Source organism: Rhinolophus hipposideros, assembly GCF_964194185.1.
Source record: "Rhinolophus hipposideros genome assembly, chromosome: 15".
NCBI lineage: Eukaryota > Metazoa > Chordata > Mammalia > Chiroptera > Rhinolophidae > Rhinolophus > Rhinolophus hipposideros.
This window is the reverse complement of record NC_138061.1, coordinates 28,078,292-28,099,309: the sequence shown is the minus strand read 5'-3', so window position 1 is coordinate 28,099,309 and position 21,018 is coordinate 28,078,292. Positions and strand designations below refer to the sequence as shown.

General features: G+C 39.7%; 1 protein-coding gene across 1 annotated transcript in view; it reads left to right on the top strand.

Annotated features, from left to right (window-relative positions):
- Positions 1-21,018, top strand: part of LOC308508536 (uncharacterized protein) — a gene marked incomplete at both ends in the record, with an annotated part of 64,646 nt that overhangs the window by 10,930 nt on the left and 32,698 nt on the right. Inside the window, 3 exon segments of the mRNA XM_081075416.1 lie at positions 2,746-2,887; positions 12,659-12,846; positions 19,980-20,121. Of these exon segments, the coding sequence (XP_080931542.1) occupies positions 2,746-2,887; positions 12,659-12,846; positions 19,980-20,121 (472 nt within the window).

Here is a 21,018-nt window from a genome sequence, read left to right as displayed (position 1 = left end):
TCATTCTTTCGTATAACCAGTTGTCTCAGCACCATTTGTTAAAAAGACTATTTTTTCCATATGAATGGTCTTGTAAATTTTGTTGAAAATCAATTGACTGTAAATGTGAAGGTTTATTTTTGGACTTGCAATTCTATTTCACTGATCTATGTATCTTGCTTTATGCCAGTACCACACAATCTTGATTATGATAGCTGTGTTTTAAGTTTTGACATCAGGAAGTATGAGTCCTCCATTTTTGTTTTTTTGTGGGTTTTTTTTGCTCCTCTTTTATCTGTTCTTGGTCACTCAAATTTCCACATGAATTTTAGGATAATCTTGCCAACTTCTGTGAAGAAGCTAGCAGACGTTTTGATTTGGATCATGTTGAATCTATAGGTCAATTTGGGGAGTAATGCCATCTAACAATTTTAAGTTTTTCAAGAGGTGAACGTGAGATGTCTTTCCATTTACGTAGGTCTTCTTTAATTTCTTTTGACAATGTTTTATATAGGCTAGCTTAATTTTTGATTGGCTATGTGTGCATAAATATTAATTCTTCAAATTCACTTGAACAGAGAGAAATATTAATAATGGTTTGTAAGTGGTCTACTCTCCTTCCTGGCCATAGAATAATTTTGAGTTGACAAGCTTAGAAAACCGTGTGAAGTTGATGTAACCACTGGGATGATTACCTTTTTCTAGCATGGACCGCTGTTGAAAGAATTATTATAGTTTGTCTTAATGGAGTTGATTACATAATATTAGTTATGCCATAGGTCACTTGCAGATGATAAGAACCTTATTAAAAAAATGCTTGTCTAGAGGATTGGATAGGAAGAAATTACTATTTTTTTGCATGTTAATGACCTCCATAGTCAATATTTCCAACTTTCCTATTGTTATTGTCAATTTTTGCATTACATCGGACACATAGAAATCTCATCTGAAACCATCATTAGTTGTCCTTGTGAAGTGCTTTTACTCTCCCAACTTTCAATTGATGAGAGCTCTATTCATTCAGTCCCTTATCCTCAGCGTCTGCGCGACCCTTACTCTCTCCTTCATCCCCATATAGACAGTGAATGCCCAAATTCTCTGTCTTCATGTCTGTAGTGTTTTTTCTATTTGTATATTCTTATTAATTCGTACACTCGTTCCTAGATCAAGTTGCCTATTGCCTCACATCTGGAATACAATACAGTAGTCCCCCCCTTATCCACAATTTTGCTTTTTAGTTACCCACAGACAGTTGTGGTCTGAAAATATTAAATGAAAAATTCCAGAAATAAACAATTCATGAGTTTTAAATTACACACCAGTTTGAGTAGCATGATAAAATCTCGTGCTGTCCAGCTCTCTCCCGCTCGATCTTGCCCAAGTTGTAAATCATACCTTTGTCCAGCATATGCTTATTCACTGCTTATCATTTAATAACTGACTTGGTTATCAGATCAACTGTCTTGATGTCACTGTACTTGTGGTTGAGTCACCCTTAATTTGCTTAATAATGGCCCCAAAGAGTAGGAGTAGTGATGCTGGCAATATGCTAAAAAGAAGCTATAAAGTGCTTCCTTTAAATGAAAAGTTGAAAGTTCTCTACTTAACAAGGAAAGAAAAAAATTGTATGCTGAAGTTGCTAAAGCACATCTGTAGTAATAATGAATCTTCCTTCTATTCTTGAAATTGTGAAGAAGAAAAAAGAAATTTGTGTTAGTTTGGCTTTTGCATCTGAAATTGCAAAAGTTATGGCCACAGTGCATTATAAGTACTTATTTAAGATGGAAAAGGCATTAAATTTGTGGGTGGAAGACATGAACAGAAAATAATAATAATAATAATAATACACACACACACACACACACACACACACACACACACATATATGATTTGGTACTATACACGGTTTCAGGCATCCACTGGGGTCTGGGAATGTATCCCCTGCAGATCTGCAGGTAAGGGGGGACTGCTGTAGTGATGGGCCCCAGTGACTTTGTGAATCCAATCTTTCTCTATAATCTATTCTGGGATATGCTGCCATGTTGGCTTTTGCCCATTTTCAATTTCATAATGAGTCTTTAGGCATATGGAGCCTACATAAATTCTTTAACAGAAGAGAACTATAAACTTTTGATCCTGTCTTATAAACACCTTTCAAGATAGGGCTCTAATTTACCCATTTCTGTCCATTAAGATTGTGTTTACCTATCAACCAGAGAAAACCCGATTAACAATAGTTTAAAGAAATAGTGGGTTAATTTATTGTAGGGAGTCTCATGTTGGACAGTCTAGGTTGGCACAGTTGCCCTGAAGTATCATAGACTCAAGTGCCTTCCTTTTTTTAAAAGCATACTTTGCATATAGGCTTCATCTTAATGCTTGCATACTCATTTTCCAAGGTGATGTCTATACAACCTCCACCTTCATATCTGTTTTGAGTAAGAAGGAAAGAGAACGTGCCATCAGCAAGCCATTGGCGAGAAACATGTTGCTTGGCCAATGTAACTGCAAAAGAGGTTGGGAAATGGAATTTTTAGGCAAGCAAGGTATAAGGGGGTAAGAATTGAAGGTTGGTCAACTAAGCTACACACTTTGCCATACCATACAATTGTGGTTGTTGTTGTTTTAATACTATACTCTCCAGTTTCTTAGTTTGCTTGACTTAGTTTGCTTGACTTAGTTTGCTTGACAATGTGAGTGATTTTGGATTTATTGTAATTACATATGCTGGCAAACTGTCAAATAATTGCATCAAATAATTCCTAGGAGAAGCACAATGCACAGTTGGACTTTAACTTTGAAAACTTGATAGCCACTGTAACGGATTTGTTTGGAGCTGGGACAGAGACCACGAGCACCACGCTGAGATATGCTCTCCTGCTCCTGCTGAAGCACCCAGAGGTCACAGGTAGGCCCAACATGGCGGGTCAGGGTAATTTCAGAAAAGATGTTGGGAGAACACTGCTAGTGCATTCCATCTTGTTTCTCTTAGAGAAGCTTCATTCTTGAAATTTCTGTACCACCAGCTAATTTCTCCAAATATGAAAAATAGGTAAATATAAGATAAATTTGCACAATAGCTAGATAGGATGACTGAGAGAAGTAAAGACAGTGTGAGCCATAGCAAAAGCAATAAAGTGGTGAATTTCATCAATAAAAAACTTACATAAGTGTCTGCATTTCATGGAACAGGATTTGCAGCAGGCACAGCTAGCATAAATTTGCCTAGGATTGAATCTTAGTTTTCTTAAGAAGAGGTCACTTTGAATGGTAGTTATGTTCTCACAGAAATATTTCCTTTTCTGAATATGCAGTGTTCTAATGCTAGGGTAGTGAAGATGAGAGCTATATTTGTGGAAATTCTAGAAGTTTGTTGAGAAAGCCTGAGAAAATTTCCATAGTCTGGAAAGTATTTATAAAAGATACTTGCTATGTAGACAGAAGATAGGCCTAAAGGAATTATTTTCCTTTTTAAACAACTTTATTTTTTCCAGGTTTATTGAGATATAATTAATAAGTAAAAATCATGTATATTTAAGGTGTACAACACAATGGTTTCACATACATATACATTGTAAAATAATTATCACAATCAAGCTAATTAACACATCTATCATCTCACATAGTTAAGATTTTTTTTGTTGTTGTTTTTGGTGTGGTAACAATACTTAATATCTGCTCCCTTAGCAAATTTCAAGTATACAATAGAGTATTATTAACTATTGTCAACTATAGGTCTATATTGTACATTATATCCCCAGAACTTACTCATCTTGTAGCAGAAACTTATAATCCTTTGACTAAAATCACTCCATTTCTCCCACCCTCCAGTCTCTGGCAACCACCACTCTACTATTTGCTTCTATGAGTTCAACTTTTTCAGATTCCACATATTAGCAAGATTATGCGGTATTCCTTTTTATATGTCTGGCTTATTTTACTTAGCATAATATCCTCTAGGTTCATCCATGTTGTTGCAAATGGCAGGATTTCCTTTTTTATTGGCTGAATAATATTCTATTGTATATATATACGCCCCCTTTCCTTTATCTTTCATCCATTGATGGACACTTAAGTTGTTTCCGTATCTTGACTATTATGAATAATACTGCAATGAACATGGAAGTGCAGATATCTCTTTGAGATGCTGATTCACTTTCTTTGGATATTATATATACCCAGATGTGGAATTGCTGGATCATCTCATATTTCTATTTTTAATTTTTTGAGGAACTTCCATAATGTTTTCTTCCCCCCCTTCTTTTTTCCCCCTCTTCTTCCACCTCCCCCCATCTAGTTGTGTAGGACACAGCTCCCTGGCCCATGCTGTTATTATGAGCCTTGCGCTCCACCAGCCACCCACCCCCCACCCCCACTGAGGCAGTCGGTCGCCAGTTGTCGGGTGGGCCACTCACAGCAGCTCACGGCAGCCACCTGCTGGCTGCTGGCTGCTCATGCTGACCACTGGCCTCTCACGCTGGCCACTGGTCGCTTCTGGCAGCACATGGTAGCCCATGGCAGAACAGCAGCCGGGGCGGCAGCCCACAGCACCTCACGCCAACCTCCAGCTGCTCACCGCAGCCCAGCTCCTGGGAGAGCCGTTGTTCACAATTTTAGCTGTAGAGGGCGCAGCTCACTGGCCCATGTGGGCATCTAACGGGTGACCGGGGCGTTAGGAGCATGGCGCTCCAACCACCTGAGTCACCTGAGTCAACCATTTCCATAATGGTTGTACCAATTTACGTTCCTGTCAACAATGTGCAAGGATTTCCTTTTCCCATATCCTTACCAATACTTATCTTTTATTTTTCTTAAGAGGATAGCAGCCATTCTAACAGGTCTAAGGTGATAAAACTTGTCATATAGGTGTAAGGTGGGCTTGTCATATGTGGCCTTTATTACGTTGAGGTATATTTCTTCTGTATGTAATTGCTGGGAGTTTTTATCATAAAAGGATTTTGAATTTGATTAAATACTTTTTTGCATCTATTTTACTAAATACTTTTTTGTATCTATTGAGATGATCATATGATTTTTATTCATTCTGTTAATGTGGTGTATCATGTATATTGTTTTGAATATTTTGAACCACTCATGCATCTCAGGGAAAAATCTGAGTTGATCATGGTGTATGATCCTTTTCATGTGCTGTTGAATCTGGTTTGCTAGTTTGGGGTTGAGATTTTTGCATCTATATTTATCAGTGATATTGGCCTGTAATTTTCTTTTCTTGTACTGATGTCACTCTTCTAAAGGAATTTTATTATTCTAGAAGTCTAAGTCCAGAAAAAATGGTGTTTGCCATAAAAATTTCTTTGGGGTCAATAGTTTTATCTTTTATGAAAAGTTGGAGAAGAAGAGCATAACAAACAGTCATCAAGTCTTTAAGAAATTTCTGAAACATAGAAAGCAGATGGAGGGTTGATAGCCCAATTATGTAGGGGGCTGAATTGGTAACCTAAATGTCAAAAAAGGAAGATTTATCATGAGCGAACAAGCCAATTCATGCCCCTACAATCTCATAAGGCATAGTATTGGAAGAATTTTTCCAAGAGACAGGGAGAATGCAGTGGAAAATGGGAGGCTCTTCCTGCCCGCACTCCTTTTACAACTTCTCTTAGCAGGTAACTATTTTCCTTCCACTGGAAAGGGAGATTTACTCTCTAAAGAAACTGAATTTAAGAGGCCCTGCATTCAGGGACACTTGGCAGAAACAGGGAAAGAGTGAGCTGTAGGGCTAAAAAGAAAGACTAATTAAGAGTCCACTTGAATTCTGAGACCCTTAGCTCCTTTCTAAATCCTGTTCCTAAAATTCAGGAGCCAGAAGCATACGCCAGAGAATGAACAGTTTCAGAGATAGGACCTCCATCTTCTGCCATTTTGATAGAAAATTCTCACCAAATTCCCAGCAAAGTGAATGAAGTGATGATATCCACTTCAAGACAGAGGATCATAAAATTTCAGAACACCAGAATTAAAGAGAAATTCATAGAAACTTTCAGAGATACATTAGGTCATATATGGCATTAGAATTCTCAACTATCTTCTTGAGTATTAATAGTTAGAAGATATGTTTCAGATTTACAAGTTGGCAAAAACAAAAACAGAAAACTTATCCTCTAATTTATTTTGTTTAAATTGCTGTTTTATTTTCTTAGAAATACACTGGAAGATATGCTTCATCCAAATATCTGAAATCAAGTCAGAGGAAGTCATGGGCTCCAGGAATCAGGAGATCTCATAGGAGAATGGAAATTTTAGGGAAGGTGTTAGGCACCAGGCAGAGAAAACATCTATTTTAAAATGGACTAAGTGGAGAAAAGCAAATGTGAAAAAAGACAACAAAAACAAAAGACAATGATCAATTATTTGAGGTTTTCCAAATATTAGAAAATTATTACTAGGGATTTGAAACATTATCTGAGCATTTGCAATAATTCTAAATTGACATCTAAAATTGAGACATTCCACGTGCATCAATATGTTCATTGCAGCATTATTTACAATAGTCAAGATGTGGACGCACCCTAGGTGTCCATCGATGAATGAATGGATAAAGAGGAGGTGGTACATATATACCATGGAATATTGCTTGGCCATGGAAGGAAGGGTTCTTGCCATGTGCAGTGGCATGGATGGACCTGGAGGGTATTGTGCTAAGTGGAATATGTCTGACAGAGAAAGGCAGATGCAATGTGGAATTCGCTTATATGTGGAATCTAAAGAACACAATAAGCAAACAAAAAAACAGAAACGGGGCCAGCCCGGTGACTCAGGCAGTTAGAGTTCTGTGCTCCTAACTCCAAAGGCTGCTGGTTCGATTCCCACATGGGCCAGTGGGCTCTCAACCACAAAATTGCCAGTTCAATTCCTCGAGTCCCACAAGGGATGGTGGGCTCTGTCCCTGCAACTAAGATTGAACACGGCACCTTGAGTTGAGCTGCCTCCCAAATGGCTCAGTTGTTTGGAGCACGGGCTCTCAACCACAAGGTTGCTAGTTCGATTCCTCGACTCCCGTAAGGGATGGTGGGCAGCACCCTCAGCAACTAAAATTGAACACGGCACCTTGAGCTGAGCTGCCGCTGAGCTCCCGGATGGCTCAGTTTGTTGGAGCATGTCCTCTCAACCACAAGGTTGCCAGTTCGACTCCCACAAGGGATGGTGGGCTGTGCCCCCTGCAACTAGCAAGGGCAACTAGACCTGGAGCTGAGCTGTGCCCTCCACAACTAAGATTGAAAGGACAACAACTGGACTTGGAAAAAAGTCCTGGAAGTACATACTGTTCCCCAATAAAATCCTGTTCTCCTTCCCCAATAAAATCTTAAAAAACAACAACAACAAAAAAAACAGAAACACACTCATAGATACAAAGAACATTTTTATGGTTGCCATTATTAAAATCTTAAAAAAAAACAAAACAGAAACACACTCATAGATACAAAGAACATTTTATGGTATGCTTTATTGGGGAACAGATGGGACAGGGGTTGAGGGGGTGGGTAAAATCTGGGAATGGATTAAGAAGTACAAATGGGTTGTTACAAAGTAGTCACGGGATATAGGGTATAGCATAAGTAATATAGTCAATAATATTGTAATAACTATGTATGGTGTCAGATGGGTACTAGATTTATCGGGGTGATAGATGGAAGGGGATTTGGGGGACAGGATGAAAAATGTGACAGGATTAAAAAGTACAAATTGATAGTTACAAACTATTCATGAGGATGTAAAGCAAAGCATAGGGAATATAGTCAATATGATGGCAATAGCTATGTATAGTGCCAGGTGGGTACCAGACTAGTCAGGGGGATCACTTCTTAAATGAAACAAATGTCTAACCACTATGCTGTACACCTGAAATTAATATAAAACAATATTGAGTGTTAGTTGTAATTGAAAATTTTAAAAGGGGAGGGGGGAAAATGGAGGGAAATAAAAAGTTCAAATTTCCAGGTATAAAACAAATAAGTCATGGGGTTGTGATCTACAGCATGGGGAACATAGTCAATAATATTGTGATAGCATAGTATGGTGTCAAATGGTTGCTAGAATTATGGTGATCACTTCTTTAGGTATATAAATGTTGAACAAATATGGTGTACATCTGAAACTGATATAATGTTGTATGTTAGCTATATTTTTTAATAAAAATCTTTAAAAAAATAAATTAGAAAATTTAGGTATTGAAATAGGCACTTGTAAGACCAAGAATATACAAAAGATGAATCATAATCATAGTTTTCTTATCAGTATAATATTTATTATAGTCACAATGATATAAACAATGGATATTGATGTAATAAAAAATTGTGATATAAATTTATTGGGGGAAAATGAATTGAGGGGGAAATGTGTGTGTGTGTGTGTGTGTGTGTGTGTGTGTGTGTGACTCTGTTTCTGGGTGTGTGTATTTTGTATGGGGTGGTGGTTGAGATGTAAGCCCTCTTTTCTCTTACCAGAAAGTCATTATACATTGCCTAAAACGGATTAATCAAGAAATAGAGGAAAAAAAACTAAGAAAATTAAGAATAATGTATGTTTTTATGGGTCTAATGCTGTGTCTGGAATACAATTAGTACAATTGTAACAACAAATTTTAGTTCCCTTCATAAAAAAAAGTAATAGAAATAATCATCGTTTAGAAGTAAGAAATGTAAATTTCATAAGAAAATGCTCGAAAGTTTCAAAGTGGCTGCCTTTGGGGGAGTGTGAGGATGAGACAAAGTATCATCGCAAGATGCAGATAAATACACATACACACAACACTATTGTGTGTTTAGTCACTATATTTCATCACACAAACCATGCATGCATATACGAGTACATCAGTTATAGAATTTGATCTTTAAACATCATATTTTTTATATGAAATTAATATTTGATTCCTGTTTTTCTTTCTGTGAGGACAAGTCATCTCTTTTTTTCTTTAATAAATTTTTATTTTTCAATTACGGTTGATGTAGAATATTACATTAGTTTCAGGTGTACAACATAATGATTAGGCATTTATATAACTTATGAAATTATCACCCCTATAAATCTAGTACCCATCTGACACCATATATATAGTTATTACACTATTATTGACTATATTCCTTGTACTGTATTTTACATCCCCATAACTATTTTGTAGCTACCAATTTGTAATTTTTAATCCCTTCTTCTTTTCCATCCCTCCTCCCAACCCCCTCCCATCTGGCAATTATCAAATGTTCTCTGTGTCTATGAGTTTGTTTCTGTTTTGTTCATTTGTTTTGTTCTTTAGACTCCACTTATAGGTGAAATCATATGGCATTTGTCTTTCTCTGTCTGACTTACTCTACTCAGCTCTCCATGTCCATCCATGTTATTGCAGATGACAAGACTTCATTCTTTTTTTATGGCGGGGTATAATATTTCATTGTATATATGTACCACCTCTTCTTTATCCATTTATCCATTGATGGACACTCCATATCTTGGCTATTGTAAATAATGTTGCAATGAACATGTGGATGCACGTGTCCCTTTTAAGTAGTGTTTTGGGTTTCTTTGAATAAATACCTGGAAGTAGGATTATGGTCCTTCTTTGTCTCTTGTTACAGCCTTTGTGTTAAAATCTATTTTGTCTGGTATAAATATTGCTACCTGAGATTTTTTTCCCCATTCCATTTTCATGAAATATCTTTTTCCATCCCTTTACTTTCAGTCTGTGTGTGTCTTTCAATCTGAAGTGAGTCTCTTGTAGACAGCCAATAAAGGTCTTGTTTTCTTATCCATTCAGCAACCTATCTATGTCTTTTGATTGAGCATTTAATCCATTTACATTTAAAATAATTACTGATAGATATGTAGTTATTGCCATTTTATTATTCATATTTTCTACCTTTTTTTTTTTCTTCTTCTTCCTCTTGAAGTAGTCCCTCTAACATGTTTTGTAATACTGGTTTGGTGGTGATGAACTCCTTTAGCTTTTTCTTGTCTGATGAGCTCCTTTTCTGTCCTTTGATTTTACATGATAGCTTTGCTGGGTAGAGTAATTTTGGTTGTAGGTCATTGCATTTCATCACTTTGAATATTTTGTGCCAGTCCCCTCTGGCCTGAAAGTTTCTGTTGAGAAATAAGCTGAGAGCCTTATGGGAGCTCTCTTGTAGGTAACTAACTGCTTTTCTCTTGCTGCTTTTAAGATTGTCTCTTTGAATATCTAACCACTATGCTGTACACCTGAAACTAATCTAAAATAATACCGAATGTCAAGTGTTACTGAAAAAAGTAAACAAATATTTTTTCTGAAGGTTCTTTGCCTTAATCTTTGACATTTTAATTATGCTGTGTCTTGGTGTAGGCCTCTTTGGGTTTATTTTGTTTGGGACTCTGCACTTTCTGGGATTATATGTCTATTTTCCTCACCAGATTCGGGAAGTTTTTCATCATTATTTCTTCAAATAGTTATTTAATTCCTTGTTCTTTCTCTCCTTCTGCTGGTACCTCTATAATGTGAATGTTGGTACACTTGATGTTGTCCCAGAGGCCCCATAAACTATCCTCATTTTTTTTTTTAAATTCATTTTTAATTTTGCTATCCTTTTTTGTCTTTTTGCTGTTATGATTGGGTACTTTTTGCTACCTTGTTTTCCAAATTGCTGATTTGTACCCCTGCTTCATCTAATCTACTGTTGATTCCCTCAAATGTATTCTCATTTCAGTTATTGTATTCGTCATTTTTGACTGGTTCTTTTTTATGCTTTGTATCTCCATATATTTCTATACTATCTCTTTGTTGAAGTTCTCCCTGGGATCACTGAGCATCATTATAACCAGTGTTTTGAACTCTGCGTCTGGTAGATTGTTTGTCTCTATTTTGTTTAGTTCCTTTTCTGGAGTTTTGTTCTATTCTTTCATTTGGGACATGTTTCTTTGTCTCTCCTTTTTGGCTACCTCCCTGTGTTTGTTTCTATTTATTAGATATGGTTGCTATGTATCTCAGTCTTAGTAGAGTGGTCTCATGTAGTAGGTGTCCTGTGAGGGCCAGTGCCACAGTCTCCCTGGTCATCTGAGCCATCTGTCCCTTGTGTGTATTGTGTGTCCCTTCCTGTTGTAGTTGAACCTTGGTTGCTATTTGCACATCAGTGGGAGGGACTGACCCTTGGGCTGATTGGTTGTGAACACTGGCCATGACAACAGTGGAGAAGCTGTTGAACAGGGGCTGACCCTATGGAGCAGAATTCACTTTAGCAAGGCTCTGGTGCTTGCCCAGTCTGCCCTTTGTGTCATCCTTGGAGGCAGCCAGGTCATGCTTCAGCTAAGATCGAAGCCAACCACCAGACATGTCAGTCTCCTGGGAGGGGCTCTGCTGCAGGCCAAGTTCAGCCACAGCCTGTGTCCTTCCAGAGGCCACCTGACATGAGCCTCAAAGCAATCTGCAGATGGCTGCCACCTATGCTGCATTTAGAGGTGCCTGAGAGAGTCCAAGCCTCTAACTGGGACCTGCCGCCTCTAGTGCCAGGCTTGGGGCTACACAGCAAGAGGTACAGGGCACACTGAGGCCAGATACTGCTGTTTTGGGGTTTGTGGACCTTTGAGAGATTTTAGGGAGTCCACAGCATGAGTCATGACAGGCATTTGTATGGAAAAGCCATTCGAAGCAACTTGAGTGAGCACACAAGTTGGTTGGGGCAGAGTCTCAGGGAATCACCATGGTGGGCAAACAGTGTTAGCCAGGTTCATGGAGATGCAGATATGGTAGCTACCTGTGTCTGCACATAGGACAGTGGGAGGGCTCAACAGAGGAACAATGGCTTCTGCCAGCACTTCTGTCTGGGAGAATGTTGCCCCTTCAGCCCTCACTCTGAAGACAGACAATTCAGTTCCTTCCTGTATGTCCCTGGTATCTTTCAAGCTGCTGCCCAGAGCTGGAGCTCAGAGCGGGTGAGTCTATCAAGTGAGTACGTCCAAGGTGTGGGCCCTTTATGAGGAATACCTGGGACTCCAGCAGAACCCTATCTCACTCAGCCACAATCTGCACAGGTTTTCATGGCCAAAAGTTGCAGGGACTTCTCTTCCCAGCACTGAAACCCTGCGCTAGGGGGGCCTTGTGTAAGGTTGGGAACCCTCACTCCTCAGCAGGGACCTCCACAGCTGAGATATTGTTTCTGATTTTTTACCACCACACGCGGGTGTGGGTCCAGCTTGTTCCACATCTCTGTCCCTCCTACCCATCTAGACGTAGCTTCTTCTGTGTATTTTTAGTTATAGGATTTCTATTCAGCTAGACTTTAGGCAATTCTTAATGATTGTTCTGTATAGCTGTAATTTGAGGTGGTCGTGGAAGGAGTTTTACACAGTTTTACTGTGTTTACCTATTCTGCCATCTTGACCAGAATTGAGGACAGTCATTTCTTGGGTTAATAATATGCTATTTATATTTTGAAGCATTTCATAATTTCTATTTTTATTATTTCTCTTGTATGCTAATATATATGTGCACACAGATGTATCTCAAAGCCTAGCTTATATAAGAATCATATGTATCTACATTATGAAATTTTCTCTATGTCTAGGTATTTTTCGGGGCATATAACTGATACTTATAATGACATTGGGACACCTTCGTATTGCTTCACATATTCCTGAATGGGTATGCAAATGTGGTATGCATTTTCCTTTTTTTTCATCAGTCTTACTTGTGCCTTATTAGCTAAAGTCCAGGAAGAGATTGACCGTGTGGTTGGCAGACACCGGAGCCCCTGCATGCAGGACAGGAACTGCATGCCCTACACGGATGCTGTGGTGCATGAGGCCCAGAGATACATAGACCTTGTCCCCACCAATCTGCCCCATTTGGTGACCCGTGATGTTAAATTCAGAAACTACCTCATCCCCAAGGTAAAATGTATTTCTCTTCTACTGACCTCAGTGGTTTTGAAGTTCCCATTTCACAATATGGGTCCAGTCCTTTATGAACAGAAGATGAGAGAAGTACAAAAACCATATGTGTGACAGCTTGGTGGATACTGTGTTGTTTCTGGTTTTGACTACAAGCTTTATAATAGTCATTTATACCTGGTAGTGTAGGTCTTACAAATTTGTTCAGCTTCTTTTTTTTTTAATTAAAGTTTATTGGGGTGACAATGGTTAGTAAAGTTACATAGATTTCAATTGTACAATTGTGTATGTTTAGCTTCTTTAATATTGTTTGGGTAATCATAGCTACTTATATTTACAAAGGAATGTCAGTATCTGTTTATAAATTTACCAAAACGCTCTGCTGGGATTTTTATCAGGGTAATATTAGACCAATTTAGGAAGACTTGATTTCATGATGCATTAAATATTTCATTTAAAGGATATGGTATAGGCTACTGATTTATTCGGGCATTCTTTAATTTTTCAATATTGTTTTGTTTTCCATCAGTGGCTTGCACATCTATTTGGTTTTTTTCCTAGAGAAATTATATTTTCGATGTTATTATATATTGTATAATTTTTTAAATGCAATTCTACTTTTTGGTATATGGAAATATAATTGATTTTATTATTTTGATGACCTTATATCTAGCAACCATTCCAAATTCATTTACCATTGCTAATAATTTGTTTGTGGACCCATTTGTAATTTCTTTGTACAGAATTCTGCAATCTCATTTAATATTTGTTTTATTTCTTATTTTCCAGTTGTCTTGACATTAATTTCTCTTTAATGCATTATCACAGTAGCTGGATTTGTGGGATAATATTGAATAGAAGTGGTGATAGTGAGCATTGTTTCAATCCTGATATCCAGGAAGGGGTGGGGAGTTTAATATCTCATCATTGAGAATGATATTTGTATACTTAAAAATATTTTAGGGACAGCCAGTTGGCTTAGTCGTTTAGAGGTCAGTGCTCATAACACCAAGGTCACTGGTTCGATTCCCAGTGGGCCAGGGAGCTGCACCTTCCACAATTAGATTGAAAACAACAACTTGACTTGGAGCTGATGGGTCCTGGAAAAACACTAGTCCCCAATAAAACAAACAAACCAGCTTTAAAAAAATAATTTTTAAAAAAATCAAATTAGGGAAGTACTCCCTCTTCTCTTATTTTTGTATAATTTTTATAGACTTTTTTTATATGTAAAAGTTATGTTACACAAAGAGGGGATGGGGCTCAGTCCTTCTTGGCTGCTGCCTTCCTCATGGCCTCAAGGACACTGCTCAGCTTTTCTCTTTCTGTTGGCACAGATGCGTGTCCCCATGCTTTTCTCAATGAACTTCAGGGCCTGCTTATCCTTAGAGACCTTGAGCTATTACACGGTGTGACACTCATAAGGAGCAAAGCCCCCAGATCACGTCCTGCACAAACTTGATGTGCTTCGTCAGCTTGCTCATGACCACCTGTGGCCCTTGTTGAAGCCCATGACCATGGGGTAACACAGAGTTGTGGACTGCTGCTCCTCAATGGCTGCTGCAGCTAGAAGTATAGACCATTTTTTAGAGCAGTTTTAGGTTCACAGCAAATTGAGAGGAAGGCACAGAGGTTTCCCATATACCTCCTGACTCCATACATGCATAACTTGCCCCATTGTCAACATCCTCTACCAGATTGGTATATTTGTTACAATTAATGAGCCTATATTGATACATCATTATCACCTGAAGTTCATCTTTACATTAGGGTTCACTCTTGGTGTTGTACATTCTATGTGTTTTGACAAATTTGTAATGACATGTATCCATCATTGTCGTAGTATTATACAAAGTAGTTTCACTGTTAAAAATTCTCTGCATTCTGACTATTCATCCATCCCTCCCCCCAGCAAAGTGTTTATATTTCCCCCAGTAGTCAGATAGATTATGTAACACTTCCTGCCTCGTTTCAGAATTGGATATTATCATAGTCAATAATCTACTGTACATGTCAGCTTACCTTTCCAAGCTTCTTCCATTTGTGGAACCAGGAAACTAATTTTTGCCTTAGTAGCTTCCCCATGTTTTCTTCTTCTTTTTTTAAAGATTTCATTGGGGAAGGGGGACAGGACTTTATTGCGGAACAGTGTGTACTTCCAGGACTTTTTTCCAAGTCAAGTTGTTGTCCTTTCAATCTTAGTTGTGGAGGATGCCGTTCAGCTTCAAGTTGTTGTACTTTCAGTCTTAGTTGTGGAGGGTGCAGCTCAGCTCCAAGTCCACTTGCTGTTGCTAGTTACAGGGGGAGCAGCCCACCATCCCTTACAGGAGTTGAACCGGCAACCTTGTGGTTGAGAGGACGCGCTTCAACCAACTGAGCTATCCGGGAACTCAGTGGCATCTCAGCTCAAAGTGCCGTGTTCAATCTTAGTTGCAGGGGGCACTGCCCACCATCCCTTGCGGGACTCGAGGAATTGAACTGGCAACCTTGTGGTTGAGAGCCCACTCTGGCTTCAGAGTGAGGGTTGAAGGGGCAACTTTCTCCCAGACAGAAGTGCTGGCAGAAGCCATTGTTCCTTTGTTGAGCCCTCCCACTGTCCATTGTGCAGACACAGGTAGCTACTATATCTGCATCTCCATGAACCTGGCTAACACTGTTTGCCCACCATGGTGATTCCCTGAGACTCTGCCCCAACCAACTTGTGTGCTCACTCAAGTTGCTTCGAATGGCTTTTCCATACAAATGCCTGTCATGACTCATGCTGTGGACTCCCTAAAATCTCTCAAAGGTCCACAAACCCCAAAACAGCAGTATCTGGCCTCAGTGTGCCCTGTACCTCTTGCTGTGTAGCCCCAAGCCTGGCACTAGAGGCGGCAGGTCCCAGTTAGAGGCTTGGACTCTCTCAGGCACCTCTAAACGCAGCATAGGTGGCAGCCATCGGCAGATTGCTTTGAGGCTCATGTCAGGTGGCCTCTGGAAGGACACAGGCTGTGGCTGAACTTGGCCTGCAGCAGAGCCCCTCCCAGGAGACTGACATGTCTGGTGGTTGGCTTCGATCTTAGCTGAAGCATGACCTGGCTGCCTCCAAGGATGACACAAAGGGCAGACTGGGCAAGCACCAGAGCCTTGCTAAAGTGAATTCTGCTCCATAGGGTCAGCCCCTGTTCAACAGCTTCTCCACTGTTGTCATGGCCATTGTTCACAACCAATCAGCCCAAGGGTCAGTCCCTCCCACTGATGTGCAAATAGCAACCAAGGTTCAACTACAACAGGAAGGCACACACAATGCACACAAGGGACAGATGGCTCAGATGACCAGGGAGACTGTGGCACTGGCCCTCACAGGACACCTACTACATGAGACCACTCTACTAAGCCTGAGAGACATAGCAACCCTATCTAATAAATAGAAACAAACAACGGGAGGCAGCCAAAAAGGAGAGACAAAGAAACATGTCCCAAATGAAAGAATAGAACAAAACTCCAGAAAGGAACTAAACAAAATAGAGACAAGCAATCTTCCAGATGCAGACTTCAAAACACTGGTCATAAGGATGCTTAATAACCACTGCAGTTCTCAATCTGTACTGGTCACGTGATTTTTAGCTAATTTGTGTAACTTCTTTCTTCTACTGCCCATTTCAATTTGGACACTGTGATTCATCATGGTTATTGACTTCATGGGTGAGGTGAGCAAGGTCTTCATTCTTGAAGGGCTGATGCCATTAGCAGTCCCAGTAATGCTTTTTTGGTTCTAGAAGCCACAAGGTGTGTAGAGTATGCATAGTGGTATCAGTGTTACAGTACAAGTAAAACAGAAGCCAGTTCCTCATGCAGCTCCCCTTGACAGTTGTGAAAGTTTGGAATGCCAGATGGGCCATCCAGCTCCTTTGCACCTCAGGGACAAGATGGGAGCTGTTGGGTTCCTTCCCAGTTATATGGCACACTGTCGGGTTTGGCAGTGTGGCCAGAGTGTATCTCTACTGTTCTTTCTGGCTTTGATGTGGCTAGATTCACATTTACTCAGGTTACAGGAGTCTTTCAACTAGAGCTTGGATTTTGTTTACAAAGGGAATTGATTCATGTGTTGCTGTGAATCAGTGTGTTCACAGGAAGAACAACAGTTTAGGGCTTCCGATTTTGATGCATTGTTGATGTTACTCCCTCTTGTGTCTTTTTCCACAGATTGTGTACTAAAGGAAACACCCCATTTCATCTAAGTTATCAAATTTCGGGCACAGACTCATTGATGTAATCATATTCCTTTATTATCCGTTTAGTGTCCATAGCATCAAAGCAATGGCCCCTCTTTTAACTTGGACATTAGTAATTTGTGTCTTTCTTGTCTTTCTTGTTTAATGGGTTTATCCATTCTATTGAACTTTGAAAAACAAACAAACAAACAAAAAACAAACAAAAAAACAGCTCTGTTTTCATTGATTTTCTTTACTGATTTCCTGTTCACAATTTTTTTTAAGGGTAATTTTTTATTAGGGAAGGGGAACAGGACTTTTTTATTGGGGAACAGTGTGTACTTCTAGGACTTTTTTTTTTCCAAGTCAAGTTGTTGTCCTTTCAGTCTTAGTTGTGGAGGGCGCAGCTCAGCTCCAGGTCCAGTTGCTGTTGCTAGTTACAGGGGGCGCAGCCCACCATCCCTTGCAGTAGTCGAATCGGCAACCTTGTGGTTGAGAGGACGCGCTCCAACCAACTGAGCCAACCGGGAACTCAGCGACAGCTCAGCTCAAGGTACCATATTCAATCTTAGTTGTAGTGGGTGGAGCCCACCATCAGTTGTGGGACTTGAGGAATCAAACTGGCAACCTTGCGGTGGAGAGCCCACTGGCCCATGTGGGAATCGAACCGGCAGCCTTCAGATTTAGGAGCATGGAACTCTAACCGCCTGAGCCACCGGGCCGGCCCCCCAGTGTTTTCTAATACATTGTTTCTATGTTTATGAGGTCTGACAATTAATTTCCTGGACTTGCCACCATGCGCTTACATTGGCAGCACTGTACAAACAGCTTAGTAAGGTTTCATAACCTTGGTATATCAGTGTCTCACAGCTGTGTTTGTGTCAACGTGTGGCGGTGTCTTGCTGAGGGGCATTCATTATTGTTGTTGCGTGTTTTTGTGTGCTGTCACAACAATGTCTGAGCTTCAATTAAAGCAATGAACAAACATTAAATTTCTTGACAAGAGTGGAAGTGAAATCAAGGACATGTTAGTCAAAGTTTATGGGGATAATGCCATGAAGAAAATGGCCAAGTACAAATGAATTACATGTTTTTCTAAGGGGAGATAATACGTCACAGATGAAGAAAAGTCAGGGTGACCAGTAATGAGGAGAACTGATGAAAACATTGCAAAAATTCATTGAATTGTGCGTCAAAATCATCAGCTGTCTGTGAGAAGCATAGCAGACCAAGTAAACATTGATAGAGAAACAGTTCGGAAATACTTAACTGAAAATCTTGACATGAGAAAGATGTGTACAAAAATGGTCCCGAAGAAGCTCACCGATGAACAAAAGCAAAGGAGAGTTGAAGTTTGCCAAGATTTTTTGGAGAGGCAAGACGAATTTTTGGGCCATGTTATCAGTGGTGATGAAACGTGGTTGTACCAATACAACCCAGGAATAAAGCGTCAAAGTGACAATGAAAGTCAGCCAATTCTCCATGACCAAAAAAGTCAGTCCAAATCAAGATTGTCAAAAGGATGTTGCTAACCTTTTTTGATGTTAGAGGTATTATTCATTATGAATTTCTGCCAACTGGACGAAGAGTTAACCAAGTTTACTATTTGGAAGTGCTGAGAAGACTGTGTGAAAAAGTTAGATAAAAATGACCTGAAATTTTCACCAACAATTCATGGCTTTTATATCACAGCAATGTACCAGCTCACATGGCACTGTCTGTGAAGGAGTTTTTAGCCAGTAAAGAAATAACTGTACTGGCACACCGTCTCTATTCACTTGATCTGGCCCACCATGAATTCTTTCTTTACCCAAAGATAAAGGAAATATTGAAAGGAAGATGTTTTGATGACATTCAGGTCATCAAGGGTAATACGACAGCTCTGAAGGCCATTCCAGGAAAAGAGTTCCAAAATTGCTGTGAAGGGTGGACTAGACACTGGTGTCAGTGCATAGCTTCCCAAGGGGAGTACTTCGAAGGTGACCATAGTGATATTCAGCAATGAGGTATACAGCACTTTTACTATGATGAATGCGTGAACTTAATTGTCAGACTTCGTATTCCGACTTTCTTGGTATCCTACAAGTTACTCCCATTTGAATCCACATATATTACTATTATAAAGGCTTTGTGGAAGAGGTGGCAGAAATTGCTGCTAAATACAATAAATGCTTAACATGCAAATGAATCATGACAATAAACAATTATTTTAAAAATTACTTAACTGAAAATTCTACTTCGAGTGGAAAAGAGTTGTGAGTTTTATAAGACTGAAATTGCTACTGCTGTCTTCTCAGGAAGAGGGAATTCTGAATATCTGTGTTGTCCCACTAGTCACTTATGTTTACTGAGTATGTGAAATGTGATTAATACAACTGAGAAACTGAATTTTAAATTTTATTTACTTTCAATGAGATTTAATTTACATATAACTAACCAAGGATCACTCAAGGGTACTACTGGGGTTTTTGTTTGTTTGTTTTTTTCTGTAACACGAGTTAAGAAACCCCCCCATCCTTAATTTTGTAATACTAACTGCCCACCCCAAATTAAAAACAAATGTGTTTGGTGCAATTTCATCCTGTGACCAAATCTTTCCTTGAATTGAAAACTGAAGTGATGAAACAGAGCAGAGGGTGACACAGGTACCAGCATCCAAGTGTCATGATAAGTAGAGGGGATTCAGAGGTCTGGCTCCCAAGTAACCACATATTCAGGATTTCAAATGCTATTGGAGGCCACGGTAGGAGCATCACTGTAGTTGGTCTTAAACTCATCTCTGTTCATTACTTGGTCTGTCAGGCTGGAAATGCCACTGACCCTCTTTAGACCTAGGGTTCCTCATCTATAGATCAAAAGATCGTACTAAATGATTTGTAACATTTCTTCCAGATCCACGCCTTCTTTACAACTCATTTTATCTTCATCTGTTCTTTCCAGGGCACGACCGTATTGGCATTGTTGACTTCTCTTCTGAAAGAGGACAAGGAATTCCCCAACCCAGAGGTGTTTGACCCTGGCCACTTCCTGGACAAGAGTGGCAACTTTAAGAAGAGTGACTACTTCATGCCTTTCTCAGCAGGTAAGAAAGATTAATTTCCTTTGGTACTTAAGGGGGCAAGATGACTTTGGGGGATCAGCTGGAACTTACATGGTGCCCATTCTGGGGCCGGTAAATTGCTCTTTGTACATGATCACAAGCACTACTCCCAAAGTCCATGTGCCCTGCCACCCCGTACCCCCGCCACCACCATCACCACCACACATCCCCATTATTGGAACTTTGGAAAGGGGACCCAGTTCTTCCAAAGTGAGGAAGCTACAAAATAGATTGACTAAATTCTGCCTCGACTGAACTACCTAGGAACTCCTCTTAGCAGGTAGAATTCATTTAGACTTTCCTTGCCTGCCATGCAAAATACATATAACACCACAACACTGAGTATCTTCTATGTGCTATCCCTCACTGCTCAGACTGAGCTCTGGGATTACAAGTTTCCATAGCACAGAATGGGCACCAAAGGGGCTCACACCCTAGTTAGGGAAGCGGATTAGTAAGCAGATCATTGTAATCCAGTAAGACTAGTGCTGTGGGAGAGGAAAACGGGCTGCTCAGGAGATCAGATGGGAAGCTGCCCTCTCATACCCGACAGTGAGGCATAAAATGGAATAAACAACATTTTAACAGCAGAAAGGGAATTTGAGTTGCCTCACAGGAGATAGGGAGCAAAGAGAAAAGAGAAGGCAGGGCACTTTTACAGAGTGGACCATAGGAGCAAGACTTTTCCTGTGGCTCTAGGACATCAGAATCTGCCAACTAATTGCAGCTGGGGAAACCTTGGGAATGTGGCAGGATACCCTACGGTGGTTCCAAGCATCTTGATGTTCCTCCACTCATGATCATACATCTTGGATATTGGGTCTCCACAGCTACAATGGGTGTGCTGAGTCTCTAGCCTTGGAGTCGCCTTTATTAATC